Source organism: Ranitomeya variabilis, chromosome 1 (genome assembly GCF_051348905.1).
Source record: "Ranitomeya variabilis isolate aRanVar5 chromosome 1, aRanVar5.hap1, whole genome shotgun sequence".
Classification (NCBI taxonomy): domain Eukaryota; kingdom Metazoa; phylum Chordata; class Amphibia; order Anura; family Dendrobatidae; genus Ranitomeya; species Ranitomeya variabilis.
Genome location: NC_135232.1, coordinates 982401008 through 982421004, shown reverse-complemented (window position 1 = coordinate 982421004; position 19997 = coordinate 982401008). Strand labels below are relative to the sequence as shown.

The 19997-nt window shown below is 44.4% G+C and overlaps 1 protein-coding gene across 7 annotated transcripts in view; it reads right to left on the bottom strand.

Annotated features, from left to right (window-relative positions):
* The window catches only part of FNIP2 (folliculin interacting protein 2), a 124217-nt gene that overhangs the window by 45549 nt on the left and 58671 nt on the right, over positions 1-19997 (bottom strand). For 3 of the 7 annotated variants that reach the window (XM_077279440.1, XM_077279437.1, XM_077279439.1), the window contains exon 2: positions 9290-9416. In XM_077279440.1, the coding sequence (XP_077135555.1) occupies positions 9290-9416 (127 nt within the window). Of the gene's footprint in view, positions 1-9289; positions 9417-11518; positions 11802-19997 lie in introns of those variants that run through there. The other 4 variants (XM_077279436.1, XM_077279435.1, XM_077279433.1 and 1 more) reach the window with 3 other exon arrangements.

Sequence of the window (19997 nt, the reverse complement as noted above, 5' to 3'; positions counted from 1 at the left end):
CACCATCTGCTCACTTTCTCATCCATGTCCTCCTCACTGGTCACCCATGTCCAGCAACATGTGCACCCCCGCAGAAACCTCGCACACCTAGACACCCACACGCTCTCTGGCTATCCTACAACTGGCATCCATATCCTCACTCCATGACAGACACTGCCACTAGTTTCTACAATGCCACTCTTGAATCAGCCATCGACTCGGTCGCCCCTCTCATGCATAGCAGAGTGCGACGAATCAATAGACAACCCTGACCCAATAACATCACTAAAAAGCTTCGGAAAGTATCCAGAATGGCAGAAAGGCATTGGAAGAAAACGCATTCGCAAGATGACTTCACTGCAGTCAAACAAGCAACACTCATTCAAATCAGCTCTCACCTCTGCTAAACAGGCCGATTTCACATCCCTCGTATCTTCTTTATGCCACAACTCCAAACAGTTGTTCAACACAACTCCCTCCTCCACCCACCATTGCCCCCTCAGAGTTCCCTAATCTCTGCCGAGAACTTTGCAACGCTCTTCAAAAATAAGATAGATCAAACAAGGCAAGTCTTTGTTGTCAAACCACCACACCCACTTTGTATACCAGATCAGTGCCCTAACCCCATAACTTCCCTCTCCAAAAATCACTGAAGGAGAGCTTCCTCATCTTCTCTCCAAATCACACCTCACCACTTGTGCGCTTGACCCCCATCCCATCTCACCACCACACTAATCCCATCCCTAGCTCATCTCTTCAACCTATCACTAACTTCTGTTACCTTCCCCTCTGCTTTCAAACATGCCACAATCACACCTATCCTCAAAAAGCCATCCCTTGATCCGACGCCCAGCTATCGCCCCATATCTTTGCTCCCATTTGCTTCAAAACTCCTTGAGCAGCACGTCCATGTTGAACTTTCCTCTCGCTTTGCATCTAACTCTCTAGACAACCTATGTGGCTTCCGTCTACACCATTCTACCGAGACTGCCCTGACCAAAATTACTAACGACTTACTTACAGTCAGAGCTTACAGACAATTCTCTATACTCCTCCTTCTACACTATGTTCCAAATTATTATGCAAATGACATTTTTCTCTGATTTTCCTAAATGGTTGGTGCAAATGACAGTCAGTCTAATAAAAGTAATCACCCGTTAAGAGTATACATATAATTTTATTGAATAAACCTCCCAATGATAACAGTATAATCTCCAAAATGAATAAAAACTTAAAATGCACTGTTCCAAATTATTAGGCACAGTAGAATTTCTAAACATTTGATATGTTTTAAAGAACTGAAAATGCTCATTTGTGGAATTTGCAGCATTAGGAGGTCACATTCACTGAACAAAAAGCTATTTAACTCCAAAACATCCTAACAGGCCAAGTTACATGTTACCATAGAAACCCTTCTTTGATATCACCTTCACAATTCCTGCATCCATTGAGTTTCTGCTTGTATTTCTTTGCATGAAGTCAGAATAGCCTCCCAGAGCTGCTGTTTTGATGTGAACTGCCTCCCACTCTCATAGATCTTTTGCTTGATGATACTCCAAAGGTTCTCTATAGGGTTGAGGTCAGGGGAAGATGGTGGCCACAGCATGAGTTTATCTCCTTTTATGCACATAGCAGCCAATGACTCAGAGGTATTCTTTGCAGCATGAGATGGTGCATTGTCATGCATGAAGATGATTTTGCTCCTGAGGCACATTTCTGCTTTTTATACCATGGAGGAAAGTTGTCAGTCAGAAACTCTATATACTTTGCAGAGGTCATTTTCACACCTTCAGGAACCTTAAAGGGCCCTACCAGCTGTTTCTCCATGATTCCGGCCCAAAACATGACTCCACCTCCTTGCTGTTGCAGCCTTGTTGGGACATGGTGGCCATACACCAACCATCCACTACTCCATCCATTTGGACCATCCAGGGTTGCTCAACACTTATCAGTAAACAAGAATGTTTGGAAATTAGTCTTCATGTATGTGTGGGCCCAATGCAACCATTTCTGCTTGTGAACACTGTTTAAGGGTGGCCGAATAGTAGGTTTATGCACCACAGCAAGCCTTTGAAGGAGCCTACACCTTGAGGTTCGAAGGACTCCAGAGGCACCAGTAGCTTCAAATATCTGTTTGCTGCTTTGTAATGGCTTTTTAGCAGCTGCTCTCTTAATCCGATGAACTTGCCTGGCAGAAATCTTCCTCATTATGCCTTTATCAGCACAAACATCTGTGCTCAGATACAGCCACAAATCTCTTAACAGTACGATGATCACGCTTATGTTTTTGGAAAATTTTGAATTTTTCATCCCTTCACCAAGGCATTGCACTATTTGATGCTTTTCAGCAGCAGAGAGATCCTTTTTCTTTCCCATGTTACTTGAAAACTGTGACCTGCTTAATAATGTTGAACATCATTTTTAAGTAGTTTTCCTTTAATTAGAATCACCTGGAAAACTAATTATCCCATGTGTTTAAGATTGATTTCAGTGATCCATTGAGCCCTGAGACACAATACCATCCACGAGTTTATTTGAAAAACAAAACAATTAAATCTTTATCACACTTAAATCCAATTTGCATAATAATTTGGAACACAGTGTAGACTTGTCCTCTGCCTTTGACCACTGCCTCCTACTACAGATCCTCTCTTCCTTTGGTGTCAAAGACCTCCCCCTACCTTAGATCTCCTCATACCTTGCCAACTGCACATTTAGCATTTCCTACTCCCATACTACCTCTTTATCTCCCCCCTCTCTGTTGGTGTCCCTCAAGGCTCTGACCTAGGACCCCTTCTCTTCTCAATCTATACCCTTGGCCTGGGACAACTAAAAGTCCTACGGCTTCCAGTACCATCAATATGCTGATGACACTCAGATCGGCCTCTGGCCCAGATGTCACCTCTCTGCTCTCCAGAATCCCAGAGTGTCTATCAGCCATGTCCTCCTTCTCCTCTCACTTCTTCAAGCTCAATGTGGAGAAATCTGACCTAATTATCTTTCCTCCATCTCGCATATCTTCCCTACCTAATCTATCAAAATAAATGAAATCACATTTTCCCCTGTCCCTGAAATCCGCTGCCTTGGAGTAACCCTCGACTCTGCCCTGTCCTTCAAACCGCACATCCAAGCTCTCACCACCTCCTGTCGCCTCCAGCTCAAAAATATTCCCAGAATCCGTCCTTTCCTCAACCCTCACTCTACCAAAATGCTTGTGCATGCCCTAATCCTAATCCCCCATAATCCTGTACAATGTAAGCCCACAAGGGCAGGGTCCTCTTCCCCCTGTACCAGTCAGTCATTGTTAGTTTGTTTACTGTAAGTGATATTTGTATTTTGATGTAACCCCGTGTCATGTACAGCACCATGGAATTAATGGTGCTATATAAATAAATAATAAATCTTGCTTTCCAGCATATAGCGAATATAATTACTATAAGACCAATATTAGTGATATAACCCCATCTGGTGCTCAGGGGAACGGACAGCATGGTCCTGAGTGATATCAAATGCCAGGCCTGAATGAGTCCCAGTCCATCCCTGGTAGGACCAGTCTGGTAACACCCAGATCACACTGGAAGCTCTGAGACTGGGATTTCTAGCTGTATTTCCATCACATGGAGACTCAGCTTTGAGATCTAAAGCCTGAAAATGGAGAGTCATTTTAATGTGTGTGTCACAAAATATTTACAATGCTCTGTAGAAAGTCCCTGAGTAAACACCTGCTATCTGGTCAATGCAGTAGGCTAATAAATGTACACGCAGCAGTCATGTGCAGACAATGCAGGGACAGGCAAAAACAAAACCATTAAACGTGTCCTCGCTCCAGAGCAGTGTCCGTACTGACTGCAAAATACATTAACCCACTTCTCATATCAATCTGCAAACAATCACATAACACTGTACATCTGCTGCACCTGAAGCTAGAAAAAAAAATCAAGTGGAGAATGAACACTGGCAGGTTACTTATAGAACTATAACGCAAAGATCAGGAAATGTGACGCTAGGAAAATCAGAAATGTTCCCCTTAGAATCTGTACCCCTCCTCAGTAGGCTGAATCTACTGCTGGGGTACATTCAACTAAGCAGCAATACCAGGCTCTGCGCCTACAGATAGTGGCTTTTTTTTTTTATATAACGTATTATAGGATATGAAAAGAAAAATTAAAATACACAAATTAATTTACAAACATTGTGCTCCATGTCCTCTACATGTTTCATCAGCCACATTGCTTAGAAGTATAGCATGTATAGGAGAAGATGGAAGACTCCAATGGATAACACTTGCCACCTTCATTTTAGCATCCATTATAATGTACAGCAGGGGAGAAGAGCCTACAGGCAGCCGACAGTTTACTCACTGCCGCCTCGCATCCTCTGCTGCTGCTTCCATTGTAGACGACATCAGATACAGCTTGCCATAGTCCCCACATATAGTGCCAGTCAGTAATTGTCATATGAATTAATGTCTGGAATTAATCTATATTATCCTATAGCTCAGTTTTACAGTAGAAAAAAAAAAAAAAAAAAGTTTAACAAACATTTCAGTGAGGTGACCTACAAGAACAGATCATTTTTAGAGCATCATTGATTCCATGGTCCTTTGTACGCAACACCTTATGTAGATTCCAGTCCACATTAAATTTTAGGAAACAAGAGTATATGGCTGACAGACACTCTGGGATTCTGGACTGTAGAGAGGTGACATCTGGCCCAGATGTCACCTCTTTACTGTCCAGAATCCCAGAAATGTAGATCTGAGTGGTATCGAAAGCGATGAGACAGTTGCCCCAGGCCAAAAAAGTATAGATTGAGCGTATTAGGGGTCCCAGGGAAGAACTTTGTACACAGAGGGCAGGATGAGGAGGTAGCATACCAGTGCAAGATGCCAAGTGTGCAATTAGAAAGCTACTGTATGAGGGGATTCAGGAGAGGGAAAGGTCTGACACCAAGGGAAGGGAGGGTTTATTGCCTTTGGGAGTGGTAGACTGGCTAAGGCTACTTTCACATTAGCGTCGTGCACTGCACGTCGCAATGCGACGTTGCGGCGCACCGACGCATACTGTGGAAGCGCCACACAACGGGGGCAGCGGATGCTGTTTTACAATTCATCCGCTGCCCCATTGTGAGGTGCGGGGAGGAGGGGGCGGAGTTCCGGCCGCGCATGCGCGGTCGGAAATGCTGGACACAACGCACCAAAAAACGTTAGATGCAACGTTTTTTGGTGGCGACGGTCCGACGCAACCGTCGCACAACGGTTGCGACGTGTGGCAATGCGTCGCTAATAAGTCTGTGGAGAAAAAAAGCATCCTGCAAGCACTTTTGCAGGATGCGTTTTTTCTACAAAACGACGCATAGCGACGTGGAGTGCACGACGCTAGTGTGAAAGTAGCCTAAGGCAGAGAGCAGATCTAGAAAAAGTATAGCAAATTGACTATTAGCTTTGGCAGTAAGTATTTAGTAAATTTTGTTTGCGCAGTTTTAGTGGAGTGGTGGGGACAGAAGCCAGATTTTAGGCCATCAAAGAGTGAGTTACATGAGAGGCTCAGCATGGACATGCAGTCCTAGGCGAACGGAAGCAGCGATATGGAATGACAGCTGGATGCAGAGGTAGGGTCGAGCGATGGTTTCTTCAGGATAGGCGTGATTGTGGCAGATTTAAAAAGCAGAAGGGAAGGTACCAGAAGTTAAAGATAGGTTATACTCATGGGTTCGAGCTGGGATAAGTGTGCTGGAGAGGTTGGGGGAGGAAGTGGGATGGGTCATGCGCAATTTGGAGAAAAGATGAACAAGCTCTCAGTGTCCGTGATTGTGGGGAGGAAGGTTATACATAGGTGTAGTGGCGATTGGGAAGAAAATACTTGCCTTGCTTAGTTAACCTTATTTTTGAAGTGAGCAGCAAAGTCTTCTATAAAGAGGAGGGAGGTCGGAGGGGGCTGTGGTGGGCCAAGGAGGGAGTTAAAAGTGTTGAGATGAAGCAATTTGTGATACCTTCTGGCAGGACTCCCTCCCTGGCCATGAGTGTTCACCAGGAGCACCTCAGTTTAATAACCAATATGGATCAGTCACAACACTGCCCTCAATTCTTGTGTTAATGTGCCTACTATTAATGCCCAATAATAAGTCTCATGTGCCTAATGAATTCTGAGAATTCCTCATTTACAATGGACAGGATATGGTGTATAGTCTGCAGGTCTAAATGCTACAGACCTGGCTACCCATACAACCTTCTCATTGTGGATGAAAGTCAGTGACACAGGCGTGAATATTAGACGGCCTGACCCATTTGTGCTCACAAGCAGATGATCAGTCAGACATTGCATGCACAGCTACTTGGCAGCAGTTCAGGGATCATGTGATGCTCTTAGGCACAGTGCACACACCCGCATTAATCACTTCGGTGTTAGGTCACACAGCCCAATGTGAGCAAGGGGAAACTAACAATTCACAGCAGCACTACCATCTCCTACAGCATTACAGGGGTACAAACTGAACTGTTAAACCCCCTAATGAAGGGCCAATTTTTTATTATTTTTTTTAAATCTGAAGTGCAACTTTATGTAGTAACTAGATGGTGTCCCGATTCTAAAGCATCGGGTATTCTAGAATATGTAAGTAGTTTATTTATGAAGATTTAAGAATAATGCAATGAATACACAGGATTTTCCGGGTAAAATATATACATTATCAGTGAAGCGGTGTTTAAATCCCACGCCAATATCACTAATTGGTCGCGGCCGGCCGGGCGCGACCAATCAGCGCAGCGGGGTTTAAATCTTGAGCCAATATCGCTGATTGATTGGTCCCGTCCGGCCGGCCACGACCAATCAGCGAAGCGTGGTTCAAATACCGCGCAAATTCGCAGCCGGACTGCGCCTGTTGCTGATTGGTCTCGCCAGCTGCCTGCGACCAATCAGCGACGTGGGATTTCCGTTACAAACAGACAGAATTAGACGACTATATAGTAGATACCCGATGCGTTAAAATCGGGCGACCATCTAGTATTCATATAAACATTGGTGCTTACATTTTTGTTGTAACCCACTGGACACACTGCTATTGTTTTTCTCCTGTCTTTATTTTAAGAGTCAAAACTTTATTAGTCATCTATCGCTGTATGACAGCTTGTTTTCTACAGGATGACTTATAGTTTTCAAAGACACCATTTATTTTACCATATGATAAACTTAAAAACAGGGAAAATTTGTATTCTCTCCCTTACACTGTCCTCCATGTTATTCTCTCCCTCGCAGACTGTCCTCCATGTTATTCTCTCCCTCGCAGACTGTCCTCCATGTTATTTTCTCCCTCACACACTGTCCTTTATGAACGCTGATTGGTCGCGTCCGGCCTCGACCAGTGACGCGGGATTTTGGTTACAGACAAACAGACCCTTAGACAATTAAATATATAGATAACTCTGGAATGCTTCAACATATCCCATTGTTTGAGATTTTTCTTCATGGCATACGTTAATGGTAAATTTAGGTTGATATGCTTTGCAGTTACCTATAAAAATATCGGAAATTTGACAAAATAATTTAAAACATAGCAATTTCCAAACTTTGAATGATTGATTATCCCTTTAATCCACAGTCATGCCACACAAAAACCATTGATTACATTTTCCTCATACCTGCTTTACATCAGCACCATTTTTAAAATGTGGTTTTATTTTGTTAGCCTTTTACAAGGTTTTTTTTAGTTTTTTTTTTTTAAGAAAGATTTACATAACTTATTTTTATAGGGATCGGTTTAGTTTTGAAGTGACTTTGGGGTGCTATATATTGGTAGCTCATTAAGCCATTAGGTGCTTTTCAGAAGTTAATGCAAAGTGGCATGACAGGAATGAAAGTTTATTTTTAACCAAAATTTAGATAACTTCTGAACAAGGTGCCTATAGCAGGCAGACTAAAGCCGTTATTTGGCCGTGAACTGCCATGGCAAACATCAGGACCATTGATGAAGATCTCAAGGTGCAAATGGGGTTAAAGAGGGAGCCCCCACACTGTTAACCATTTAGATGCTCTAGTCCAGTGTTCCCCAACTCCGGTCCTCAAGAGCCACCAACAGGTCATGTTTTCAGGACTTCCTTAGTACTGCACAGGTAATAATTTCATCACCCAGACACGTAAACATTCAATCACATGTGCAATACTAAGGAAATCCTGAAAACATGACCTGTTGGTGGCTCTTGAGGACTAGAGTAGGGGGAACACTGCTCTAGTCACTTTTGACAGCAGCATCTAAGGGGTAAACGACCATGGACGTACTGATCGTGGCCAGTTCAGCAAGTTGTCAGCTATAGTATTGTCACCCATCTCAGGATGCTAGTCTCATATTGCAGGTCAGAGAAAAAAAAAAAAGGGACTTATTTTGTCCTTGCTGTAGTGGGCATCAGCTCAGGGTACGAGCACTGCCGACTTTGCTAATCATGCAATTATAAACTGAACAGTCAGAACTGCAGTATAAAGCATGTCGGAGAAAACCGCAAAGACGTGAGTGCAAAAAAACAACAACAAAGTACCGTATTTGGCCTTGTTGCCATCAAAATATGACCCCATTCACCTGCATTACACAATGTGACCTGTGTTCACAGCAAGATTGCTATGTAACTTCAGAACAGCCATAGGTTAGATTGGAAAAAAAGCATTTAGACGGCACCTGGGACCCTGCCATGAAGCGATCTAGTAATGGCGCCAAAACTAAAAGGCAGTCGACTGCAAAGAGGAAATCTAAGTAGCCACTGTTCACATTTGTGATGACAAATAAAAAAGGTGATGACCATACATCAATAGTTCAGGCTTAAAAATTGTATTTCCACACAATCATTTTGTGACATATTGATGAGGTATACCAAAACTGCTCATGGACCCAGAAACCCAGTAACCTGGAGAAGGACCATTTTCCCTTTGACAGATTATAAATAGTGATGAGCGAATATACTCGTTACTCGAGATTTCTCGAGCACGCTCGGGTGTCCTCCAAGCATTTTTTAGTGCTCGGAGATTTAGTTTTTTCGCTGCAGCTGAATGATTTACATCTGTTAGCCAGCTTGATTACATGTGGGGATTCCCAGCAATCAGGCAACCCCCACATGTACTTATGCTAGCTAACAGATGTAAATCATTCAGCTGAGGCGATGAAAACTAAATCTCTGAGCACTGAAAAATACTCGGAGGACACCCGAGGGTGCTCGGGAAATCTCGAGTAACGAGTATATTCACTCATCATCACTAATTATAAACATGGCCAATGGCCAGAAGTATATAAAAAAAAAAAAAAAGAAAGGAAAAAGCAAAAGCCTCACCTGTGGGTTTTCATCTTTTACTTCACGTACAGCTTTGGAGTCAAACAGGACTTGTCTGCCGCGTCTTTCACAGTCCTGGTACACAATCAGACGAATGCAGTTCAAGTCAAACTCTGTACAAGGCCAGCTGGAAATGGAAAACATGGAGTTTAGTCAGCCAGACGGGACTGAGGGTACAGAACCAACACTTCATACACGCTCACTAGTGTAGTGTTGGCTCCGTACAGGCAGCAATTATTACATGGAATATTTCCTGTCACTGCCCCTCCTGAACAGTCTACTAGTTAAAAAGAGAAAAAACAACGCACCATATGACCGAGTCCAGGTGGGTCTCAAAACCCATTATACAAAGACATGGCTTTATTCCGGCTTTCGCTAATCTGGAAAATCTGATAGTCTGGAACACATTTACAGGATCGAATATTGTGGACTTAAACAAGAGAAAATTTACTCTTCATAGGAGCAGACTTGGGGGTTATTTTAATGCAAGCCCTTTCTATAAAGCAAGTTGTCACACCTTTCCAGTATTCCTGGATGACCGCACAGCACCCGTCTGGCCCTAATAATGTCAGATTTATAAAGGATTTGTAAATCAGAGGCTAGAAACACAAGAAACGCAACAATTAGCTGCTGCCGACATTACACCATTGGCAGACATTTATTTCGTCAAGAAACAAAAGTCATTGCTTCATTGAGAAGAAAAATACAGACAGCAAAAGGTGAGAAGTAATAGTGGTGTACAAGACGCATCCCGTTCATGTGCGGCTCCGCATGGACGCAGGCAGTACAGCCCTCACCTTCATGTGCGGCTCCGCATTGACGCAGGCAATACAGCCCTCAGACGACCAGATACACCCCCTCTACCTACATGATGAAGCTGCAGAGCAGCCGACGGCTGCACTTCTGTGCTACACTGTCTGGGTGCTGGTCACAATACATCACCCAGGCAAGACAATTCCTGCTCAGTCCCAGGGAGACATGTTGGGCAAGTAAAACACATTTCCATGTGTTAGTTTAGAGTTTTGCAATTAAAAAAACCCTAGAAATGTTGACTGGGTCTGCTGGTGATTGTAGTTCCACAAGTGCTTATGGCTTTTATAATCAGTCCATACATGGTAGAGGCAGGGTGCATGGGTGACCACCAGCCTTCGGTTATACTACTTTACTGCAGTTATGAGGAGCGGGAATCCACAGGACCCTCATTTTGGCATTCCCATTGATCAGACATTTATCATTATCACAGATGGGTAAAGAATAAATTCTTCCAATACAAGAACGGTCTGTGTTCCATAGCGGTGTGACACTGGCCTAACAGAGGCTTACAATTGTCATACAATGTTCAATGACACCAAAGGAAGTATTTGGGGAAATATTTTGGAGGACTTTCTTGCTTCAATCAGTTATAACGATTATTGATAGTTACATTTTACCCCATAAAAGGATCATTTTTGTGTTTTAATCAGCCCTTAGGTTTTTCTGATGTCATGGTCTGTGGCTTTATCCCACTGTAAAAGACCAGAGAACTGTGCCAGGCATGCCGCGATGGTGTGATGCCCCGCACAGGCTCCTCCGGTCCAACCCAATCCCTAATCTAGCTACAACCTTCTGTCCGCAGAAGGGCCATACACCTGATATAGTAAGGCATTATCACCTTCCGTTAGGTCACAAGCGCTGGGAACTTTTGGATCTCACGAATAAAGACTATTTAAACATAAAAGGGTGAAGACATGTGCGGCTCCCACAAACTGGTTATGGTATTGACGACTATTAGAAAGTGGTCAGTGCAAGAGCTCTGTACACCCTGCATTATCACTGCTGCCTACAGATGTATTCTGGCAGGAGTGGGGTGGAGCGGCCATCTCCGCAGGTAAGGTGCCCATAGACTGAGGATAGAAGTGGCTGATCATGCAGGGGGTAGTATGTATACGCCACATTGTAAGCTGCGGTCTTCCTGCACGACCTTTAGACACTTACCCTTTCCTCCCAGACTACATGGACCCAGCTGGCTGTGTACGGAGCTTGTTCTGCCCCACAAGCCTCACTAAGTGAACAGAATGGTGCATATATGCAATAATATAGCACTGATGGGTTCTTCTAGTCAGAACAGCCTCAGGTTTTTTTGGTAAGAACAAATGACAAAATTAAATAAAACCTACAATTACTATCTGCCTTATTATTATACAGCGTAAGATACATCCCTGACAATTGCAAAAATTGGGGAATATTTACCTTGACTGTGTGCAATCAGTGTCAGAAAAGTAGTCAGTCACTTGTCTCGCATGTTTCCCTTTGGCCATCTCAGAGTATTTCCACCTGTCGGCGAGCAGACAGCGTGCGATCCACCTGTTTCTTAGGGTTTTTGAGCAGCACCCAGGTTGGGCACTGGTTTTCTGGGTGCCCCCACACATTCCCGTGACTGAAGAGCCGAGGAGGAGGTAGAAAAAAAAAAAGTAGGAAGAATCTTACAATATATGTCCCATTAATTCAGAAGCAAATCCACCTTCGGAACAAGAAGACAGGCATGGAGATCCAGGGCTGACAAGAGGGGCACTCCTTCCCAGGTGCAGGCTAGTGCATGCAGATAACATGCTGACAGGTACGACTTGCTGCTTTCCACATCTATAGTACATGACCATACATCACACTATGTGCTAGTCACAAGACCCAGACATATGTCTGGCAGAAGGCCGGGCTTCAGTGCAGTGCACACCCTCCGCAGGAAGAGGAGAATGACACTGGGCAGGCTGCTGGAGGACTGTCATGTGAGAAGTAGTCATTATGTGGCAATGCCAGGGATTAGCATCTATACCTGCAGTCTGGATAATGTGCTCCATCAGAGTTCGCTGCAAAAGTAAATAATGCTGGGACTGGAAATTCTCATGAAGTTTGTTTCCCTAAAAGTAAAGCTGGAAGAGGATCCAGTGTGAAATAGTCTCCATATACATGGATCGTGCACAGCTGCAAATTCCACAAAGTGTGCAGTTGTCGATCTCATCAATGAATTGCAAAAAAAAAAAAAAAAGTTAAATCCCCAGCATAGGGTCACGCAACATTCAGGTGGATCCACTTCAAAACCTACCCGAACTGGCACTAGGGGGGGGGGGGGGAAAAACCAACCAAAAACGCTGGTAACCTACAAATGTAAAAAAAAAACAGCATTGAGTTTGTCCTCTAGGAAAAGACATTGGGGTGGATTCATCAAGACTGGCATAGAACATGGCAGCACTACAACAGTTTTGCTGGAGTACATGGCACTTCATGAATTTGGCGCCTCTGAATGGAGAAGCATTTCTGGCATACAATGCGCTGACTTTTTTTTTGAAGAATTTGAGAGGTGGGTGTGGGCACAGCTCCACCATTTTAGAGAGCCAATTGAAGATTGTGCGAAAACACCATAGGTCGGACATTTTTAAGCCAATTTTCCACGTACCAATCCTTTAATACCACTTTTCTGCCACTTTAAAAGCTTTGATGAATTGGCCCCATTGTGTATAAAGTGTCATTTTATGGATTTAGAATATGCAAACCTGAGTGAGATACTGTACTGTATAACCAAGGACATGCACACAATGAATATCTGAAGATTTTTCTGTAACAAACCAGAGCATTGACTGGAAATAATGGTGCATAAATGAGAATGACCGTTTGATGCTTTTCTCCATTCATTTGAAAAAAAAAATGTTTCAAGCAAGACTGCTAAAAGAACAGATATGCTGCAGATTTGATCCACAAAGAAAATATAAGCAGCATGTACATGAAATTCATTCCCTTCAGCCTGCTCAGCCTCAGACCTTTGCTCCAGTCATCAACTGTCTCCACAGTCATCGGCGGGTGAGAAGGAATATTTGAAGTGTCCTGTTGCTGTATTGGCCAGGGGTCATGTTGCAGTTTGGTTTTCAGTTTAAGGGCTGTAGTCTGTCGCTAAGGTATAGGGACCCATGTACAACAGACTTGCAGTCTAGTATGGAGGGAACAGCCAGAAAACCACTTGGCTCTGAAACATCATGGAAGGAAGGAGAGGGCGGCCCAGTCCTACTTTTCCATAGTGGGACATGTCCCCACTCTGGTAGAACTACTAACCTCAGCAAAGACTCCCAAGTATATAAAAACCTCTAATGTGTGCCAGTCAATTGTGGGGTTACGTAGAAGATCACAGGGAATAGTGAGCAGACTACAATTAATGCTGCCACGTTTTCGGTTAAGTGCCATGCTGACTTACCAGCCAGGAAGGAGGAGGATCCCTTGGACACAGAGAGGGCCCCGATTTTAAAGCTTTCACACCAGATTTCCCAATAAAAAGCTTGGAAAAGTCGCAAAATTTAGGCACAACTATGAGTTGTGCCCAAATTTGATATCTTGGCAGTTTCTCCCAGATTTCTCCTGGTTCCAACAAAATAGGCGAAGCCTGTCCAATAATGAACGATTGCCTTCTCTGCGCAAGAAACAACTCCAGTACCTGATGGGCGCAAGATTTCTGATGCGGCACACACCACTTCAGACACTCCAGATTCATGAAAAGGAGTTCATCTCTTCACGGATCAGGAGCATTTGACTCCACCATGTTCCCTCATCAAGACTGGTGTGAACAATGAATTGACCCTTAGTACACTGCTCAAAAAAATAAAGGTAACACTAAAATCCCACGTTAGATATCATTGAATTAAATATTCCAGTTGTAAATCTTTATTCATTACATAGTGGAATGTGTTGAGAACAATAAAACCTAAAAATGATTAACGCAAGTCACAACTAATACCCCACGGAGGTCTGGAGTTGGAATGATGCTCAAAATGAAAGTGGAAAATGAAGTTACAGGCTGATCCAACTTCAGTGGAAATGCCTCATGACAAGGAAATGATGCTCAGTAGTGTGTGTAGCCTCCACGTGCCTGTATGACCTCCCTACAACGCCTGGGCATGCTCCTGATGAGGAGGCGGATGGTCTGAGGGATCTCCTCCCAGACCTGGACTAAAGCATCCGCCAACTACTGGACAGTCTGTGGTGCAACGCGACGTTGGTGGATGGTGCGAGACATGATGCCCCAGATGTGTTCAACTGGATTCAGGTCTGGGGAACGGGTGGGCCAGTCAACTTCAACGCCTTCATCTTGCAGGAACTGCTGACACTTCAGCCACATGAGGTCTGGCATTGTCCTGCATTAGCAGGAACCCAGGGCCAACCGCACTAGCATATGGTCTCACAAGGGGTCTGAGGAGCTCATCTCAGTACCTATTAGCAGTCAGGCTACCTCTGGTGAGCACATGGAGGGCTGTGCTTCCCTCGAAAGAAATGCCACCCCACATCATTACTGACCCACTGCCAAACCAGTCATGCTGAAGGATATTGCAGGCAGCAGATCGCTCTCCACGGTGTCTCCAGACGGTCACGTCTGCTCAGTGTGAACCTGCTTCCATCTGTGAAGAGTACAGGGCGCCAGTGGTGAATTTGCCAATCCTGGTGTTCTGTAGCAAATGCCAAGCTTACTGCACGGTTAGGCTATGAGCATAACCCTCATCTGTGGGCGTTGGGCACTCAGACCATCCTCATGGAGTCGTTTTCTAACTGTTTTTGCAGACACCTGCACATTTGTGGCCTGATGGAGGTCATTTTGCAGGGCTCTGGCAGTGCTCCTCTTGTTCCTCCTTGCACAAAGGCCGAGGTAGCGGTCCTGCTGCTGGGTTGTTGCCCTATGCCCCCCCCTCCACATCTCCTGGCGTACTGGCCTGTCTCCTGGTAGTGCCTCCAGCCTCTGGACACTACGCTGACAGACACAACAAACCTTCTTGTCACAGCTCGCATTGCTATGCCATCCTGGATGAGCTGCACTACCTGAGCCACTTGTGTGGGTTGTAGAGTCCGTCTCATGCTACCACGGGTGTGAAAGCACAACCAACATTCAAAAGTGACCAAAATATCAGCCAGAATGCATTGGTACTGAGATGTGGTCTGTGGCCACCACCTGCAGAACCACTCCTTTATTAAGGGTGTCTTGATAATTGGCAATAATTTCCATCTGTTGTCTATTCCATTTGCACAACAGCATGTGAAATTGATTGTCAAACAGTGTTGCTTCCTATGTGGACAGTTTGATTTCACAGAAGTTTGATTTACTTGGAGTTACATTCTGTTGTCTAAGTGTTCCCTTTATTTTTTTGAGCACTGTATGTACGCCAGGAGACTCTCCAGCATAAACTTGAAGGTGCAGATTCAAACCAGTCCCCAAAATTTTGGGACCAAATTGTTTGAAAAGTGGTTAAATTTTTGAACAACTTTTTAGTTTACCAAAAATTGTGTGTCTTTTCTTGATCGGCTACACCAATTCTGGTGTACAGGTGGGTGGATATTAGCCAGCAGGGAAAGGGCTTGTGCAACCAACATTCATCATGTTTTACGCCAATAAATTACAACAGACGTGTACTTCAGTCTGAAGTAGCTTTCTAGGGGTGGCATCATCCAAATAGTAAGACATACTCCTCCGAGTTGCTCGCAAGTGAGTATGAGCCCTTAGAGGGATTTAGGTCAGAGGTTCATATGACAGCAATGGAGTAGACTAGCAAAGGTGGAGCAATAATAGTTCCACGTTTATTTTTTGCCAGTAAGTAGAAGTCAGTCTGAGTAAAAATCTTGTTGCCTCCCCCCTACCATTTACTTATGCATTATGTGTACAGTGCCCTACATCTAAAATTAATTCATGGTTTCCTCAGATTTAAGCCACTTGTTTTAATCGCGATGAGCAGTACGAAGATCCCCGGCTGGAAGAAAGGCATGCCGTGCTGTCAATCAAACAAAACAGTCTCGTGACAACAGTTGAGTTCAGAGGTCAAACATGGAGACAGAGGTCAGCATCAGTGTTACCTATGAATGCAATGCCTGGGTCTATGCAGCTGTTGCTCCAAATATTTTGCACATAAGCAAATCTGTGATCTTGATGCCCAAGTCAGGCTAATAAGGGCAACATTGCTGTCAGAGGGCACAGGGTCAGGATGGCCTAGGTCTCTCCCACAGATTTACATTTTGGTGCTTAGTGCATGTGATCCGAGGTGAATAGCAGGGCAGCCACCAAGAGCCAAGTATAGAATCTGAACAGAACCAGTGACACCCAAGCTCCAGCATTAACATTCTAGTATTGAAGATCCCTTAATTAAATAAAGCCTGGGCATTTTTAACAATATTGGAAATATTTTATTAACTAGTGTTCATTGCTTGTCCAACATGGTGTTCGAGCAGGTGTGTGTCCATCCTGAATGTAATGCAAGGTATAGGGAGTCATAGAACTAACACATGCACCGAGGAGCTATTTCAAGGGCAAGCGCTCTGCCTGTTAAAAGGGATATTCCCATCTCAAAGAACTACAATGTTAACAGTAAAAAGAATCCCCCCCCCCCCCAAAAAAAAAAAAAAAATTGCATTTTTTTCCATTATGAAGCCACACTGATTGTGAATCAATTTCTCCTGCTGTTGTGCAAATGGAACTGACAACAGGTAGAAATGATTGGCAAGTAGCAAGACATTCCTGCAGGGGATGGCCACATCCTATTTCTCTGTTCTCATCCTTTTTGGCCGTTTTGGTCACTTTTGTACTTTAGAATTGCTCTCACCCCTAGATGTTCTGTCCAGCTAGCATGAGGCGGTGTCTACAACCCACAGACGTTGCTCAGATAGTGCAGCTCATCCAGGATGGCACATCAATGCAAGCTGTTAACAAGGGCAGCTGTGTCTCAGCAGCGTCCAGAGCATGGAGCAGATACCAGGAGACAGGCCACTACACCAGGAGACAAGGAGGGAGCCATAGGAGGGCAACAACCAAGCAGCAGGACCACAACCTCCTCCTTTGTGTAAGGAGGAACAGCAGGAGCAGTGCAGGAGCCCTGCAAAATGGCCTCCAGCAGACCATTAACATCCATGTGTCTGCTTAAACTGTCAGAAAGACTATATGGAGGGCGGTATGAGGGCCCGACGTCCACAAGTTGGTGTTGTGCCTACAGCGCGGTTTTGACATTGATGTACTGTGCTCTTCACGGATGAGAGCAGGTTCACTCTGAGCATGTGACAATCTGGAGATGCCGTAGAGAACGTTCTGCTGCCTGCAACAGGCTCTAGTATGACCGACTTGGCAGTCGGTCAGCAATGGTATGGGGAGGTGTTTTTTTGGAGGGCTTCACAGCCCTCCATGTGCTAGCCAGTGGTACCCGGACTGCCATTAGGTACCAGGAGGAGATTCTCAGACCTATTGTGAAACCATATGCAGGTGCAGTGAGTGGGCCCTGGGTTCCTTTTGATGCATGACAATGCTAGGCCTCATGTGGCTAAAATTTGTCAACAGTTCCTGCATCATGAAAGCATTGATGCTATGAACTGGTCTTCCTGTTCCTGAGAGCAGAATCCCATCTGGGACATGTCTTGTTCCATCTACCAATGCTACATTGCATCACAGACTGTCCAGGAGTTGACTGATTCTTTAATCCAGGTCTCAGAGTTGATCCTTCAGGAGAACATCCGCCACCTCATCAGAAGCATGCACAAGCATTTTAAAGATCATACAGGCACGTGGAGGCCACACACACTACTGAGCATCATCTCCTTGTCTTGAGGCATTTGCACTGGAGTTGAATCAGCCTGTAAATTTGATTTTCCACTTTGATTTTGAGTATCATTCCAAACCTCCATGGGATATTATTTTTTCAATTACATTGTTCTCAACTCCGTCAGCGTCCATGTGTGTAATACTTGCGGCACACGTGTGGCAACCTTGTGCCACATCAGTACCACACGCACAAGAACCTGAGAAGCAGCAGCACAGTAAGCGCTGTCCCCCGACGCCGGATGCTGAAGACTGCTCTCATTCTCCCCTGCTCTGCTGGCAATCAGGGGAGAATAATAAGTTATATTCAAGTGATAATGAGAGAGCAGGTGGCGGCTGATAAGACTATTACTCCAATCAGCCTACACCTGCTGCTGCTAATTACAGTGACAGAAGGCGACGGCTTATGGAGTATTCATCACCCGCCATCTGCGCTATAAAAAAAGTTAATAAATAATCTGGCGTGGGTTCCCCTGTATCTTCTATAACTAGCCAGGTAAAACTCACAGCAAGGCTGGCTAACAAGAGTAGAGGGGTCCCCCAGCTGTCCCCCTCATTTTTGACATTCGCCTTACTAGAGCTCACAGCTGGGGGTTGGTATTCTCAGGCTGGTAAGGGCCCATGGATATTGAACACCCCCACCCCTCCCCTTCAACCTCAAATATAGCAGCCTGCAATTAAGGTCATTTATAGCCTTACATCGTTTATATCGTTTATTGTTCATGCATACTATACAGAAACTAAATACTTGTAAGACCCTGTTTTGTTTTACAATGTTTAATAAAATAAAAATTTTATGGTTTAAAAAAAAAAAAAATAGCAGCCTGCAGCTGCCCAGAAAAGGCATATCTATTAGTCAGTGCTGAGTCACCGCAGATCACGGTGAGAAAAATGATAATTACTTACCGGTAATTTGATTTTCCAGAGCCATGACAGTACCGCAGGAGAGATGGTATCCACCCCCATGAACAGGAAACCTGTAGCAGAGATAAAAAGGAGGCGGTACCTCTCAGTTTGTTTCAGAGTATGCAAGGTAACCACCAAATTAGTTCACCTGTATGTTACTTTAACAAGGTCACTCTTATACATTTTTTATGTTTAATAAAGATTTTTTTTATTTTGTTTTGTTCATCACACAACCATCACCAAGATAGGGCAGGAACTAATGTGGTGCTGTCATGGCTCTGGAAAATCAATATTACTGGTAAGTAATTATAATTTTTTTTCCCTTCCCATGACAGCACCACACATGAGGGGAAGAAATAGAAGAGACTCCTAGAAGAGACTCCTAGGGTGGGACAACAGCAGATAACACCTTTCTACCGAAAGCTAGATTTGAAAGCCCTAGATCCAGCCTGTAGTGGCGGCAGAAAGTGGAGGGTGAAGACCATACTGCTGCTCTGCAAATCTGTTCTACAGACGCATGCGCCCTTTCAGCCCAGGATGTGGCTATGGCCCTTGTAGAGTGAGCCCTTACACCCAGTGGGGGGGAGTCTGACCTGAGGAGGAGTAAGTCAAATATCCATACGAAGCCACTGTGCGATAGTCGATTTTGAAGCTTTTCTTCCCAGTTTGTCTCCTGGAAGGAGACAAAAAGGGCTGACTGTCGCCATGATTTTGAAATTTCTATATATTGGAGTAGGCAACGTCTAACATCAAGGCAATGGAAGGCTTGTTCTCCCTGAGATTTTGGATTTGCACAAAATGAAGGCAAAATTTCCTGATCCCTGTGGAATTTTTAATTGACCTTCGGGAGGAAGGCCGGGTCGGTTCTTATGATTACTTGGTGCTCCAGAAAGGTAGTATATGGGGGATTTACAGAAATGGCTTGCAGCTCACAGATATGCCGAGCTGACGTCAGGGCTACCAGGAGCACGGTTTTTAAAGTTAAAGCCTTCTCCGATATAGAAGTAAGAGGCTCGAAAGGAGGAGAAGTTAAAAACTAAATTTAGATCCCAGGGAGCCACCTGAGGTAATGATTTTGAGGGTCTGGCTGCAAAAACAAGACAAGAGGTTGCTTTCTGCCCACTTGAACAGTTCTTTGTCTTCCGCCATCAGGGTTGTTGATCTTGTTCCTCCTTGTCGTTTTATGTAAGCTATGCTGGTACTGTTGTCGGACAGTATTGT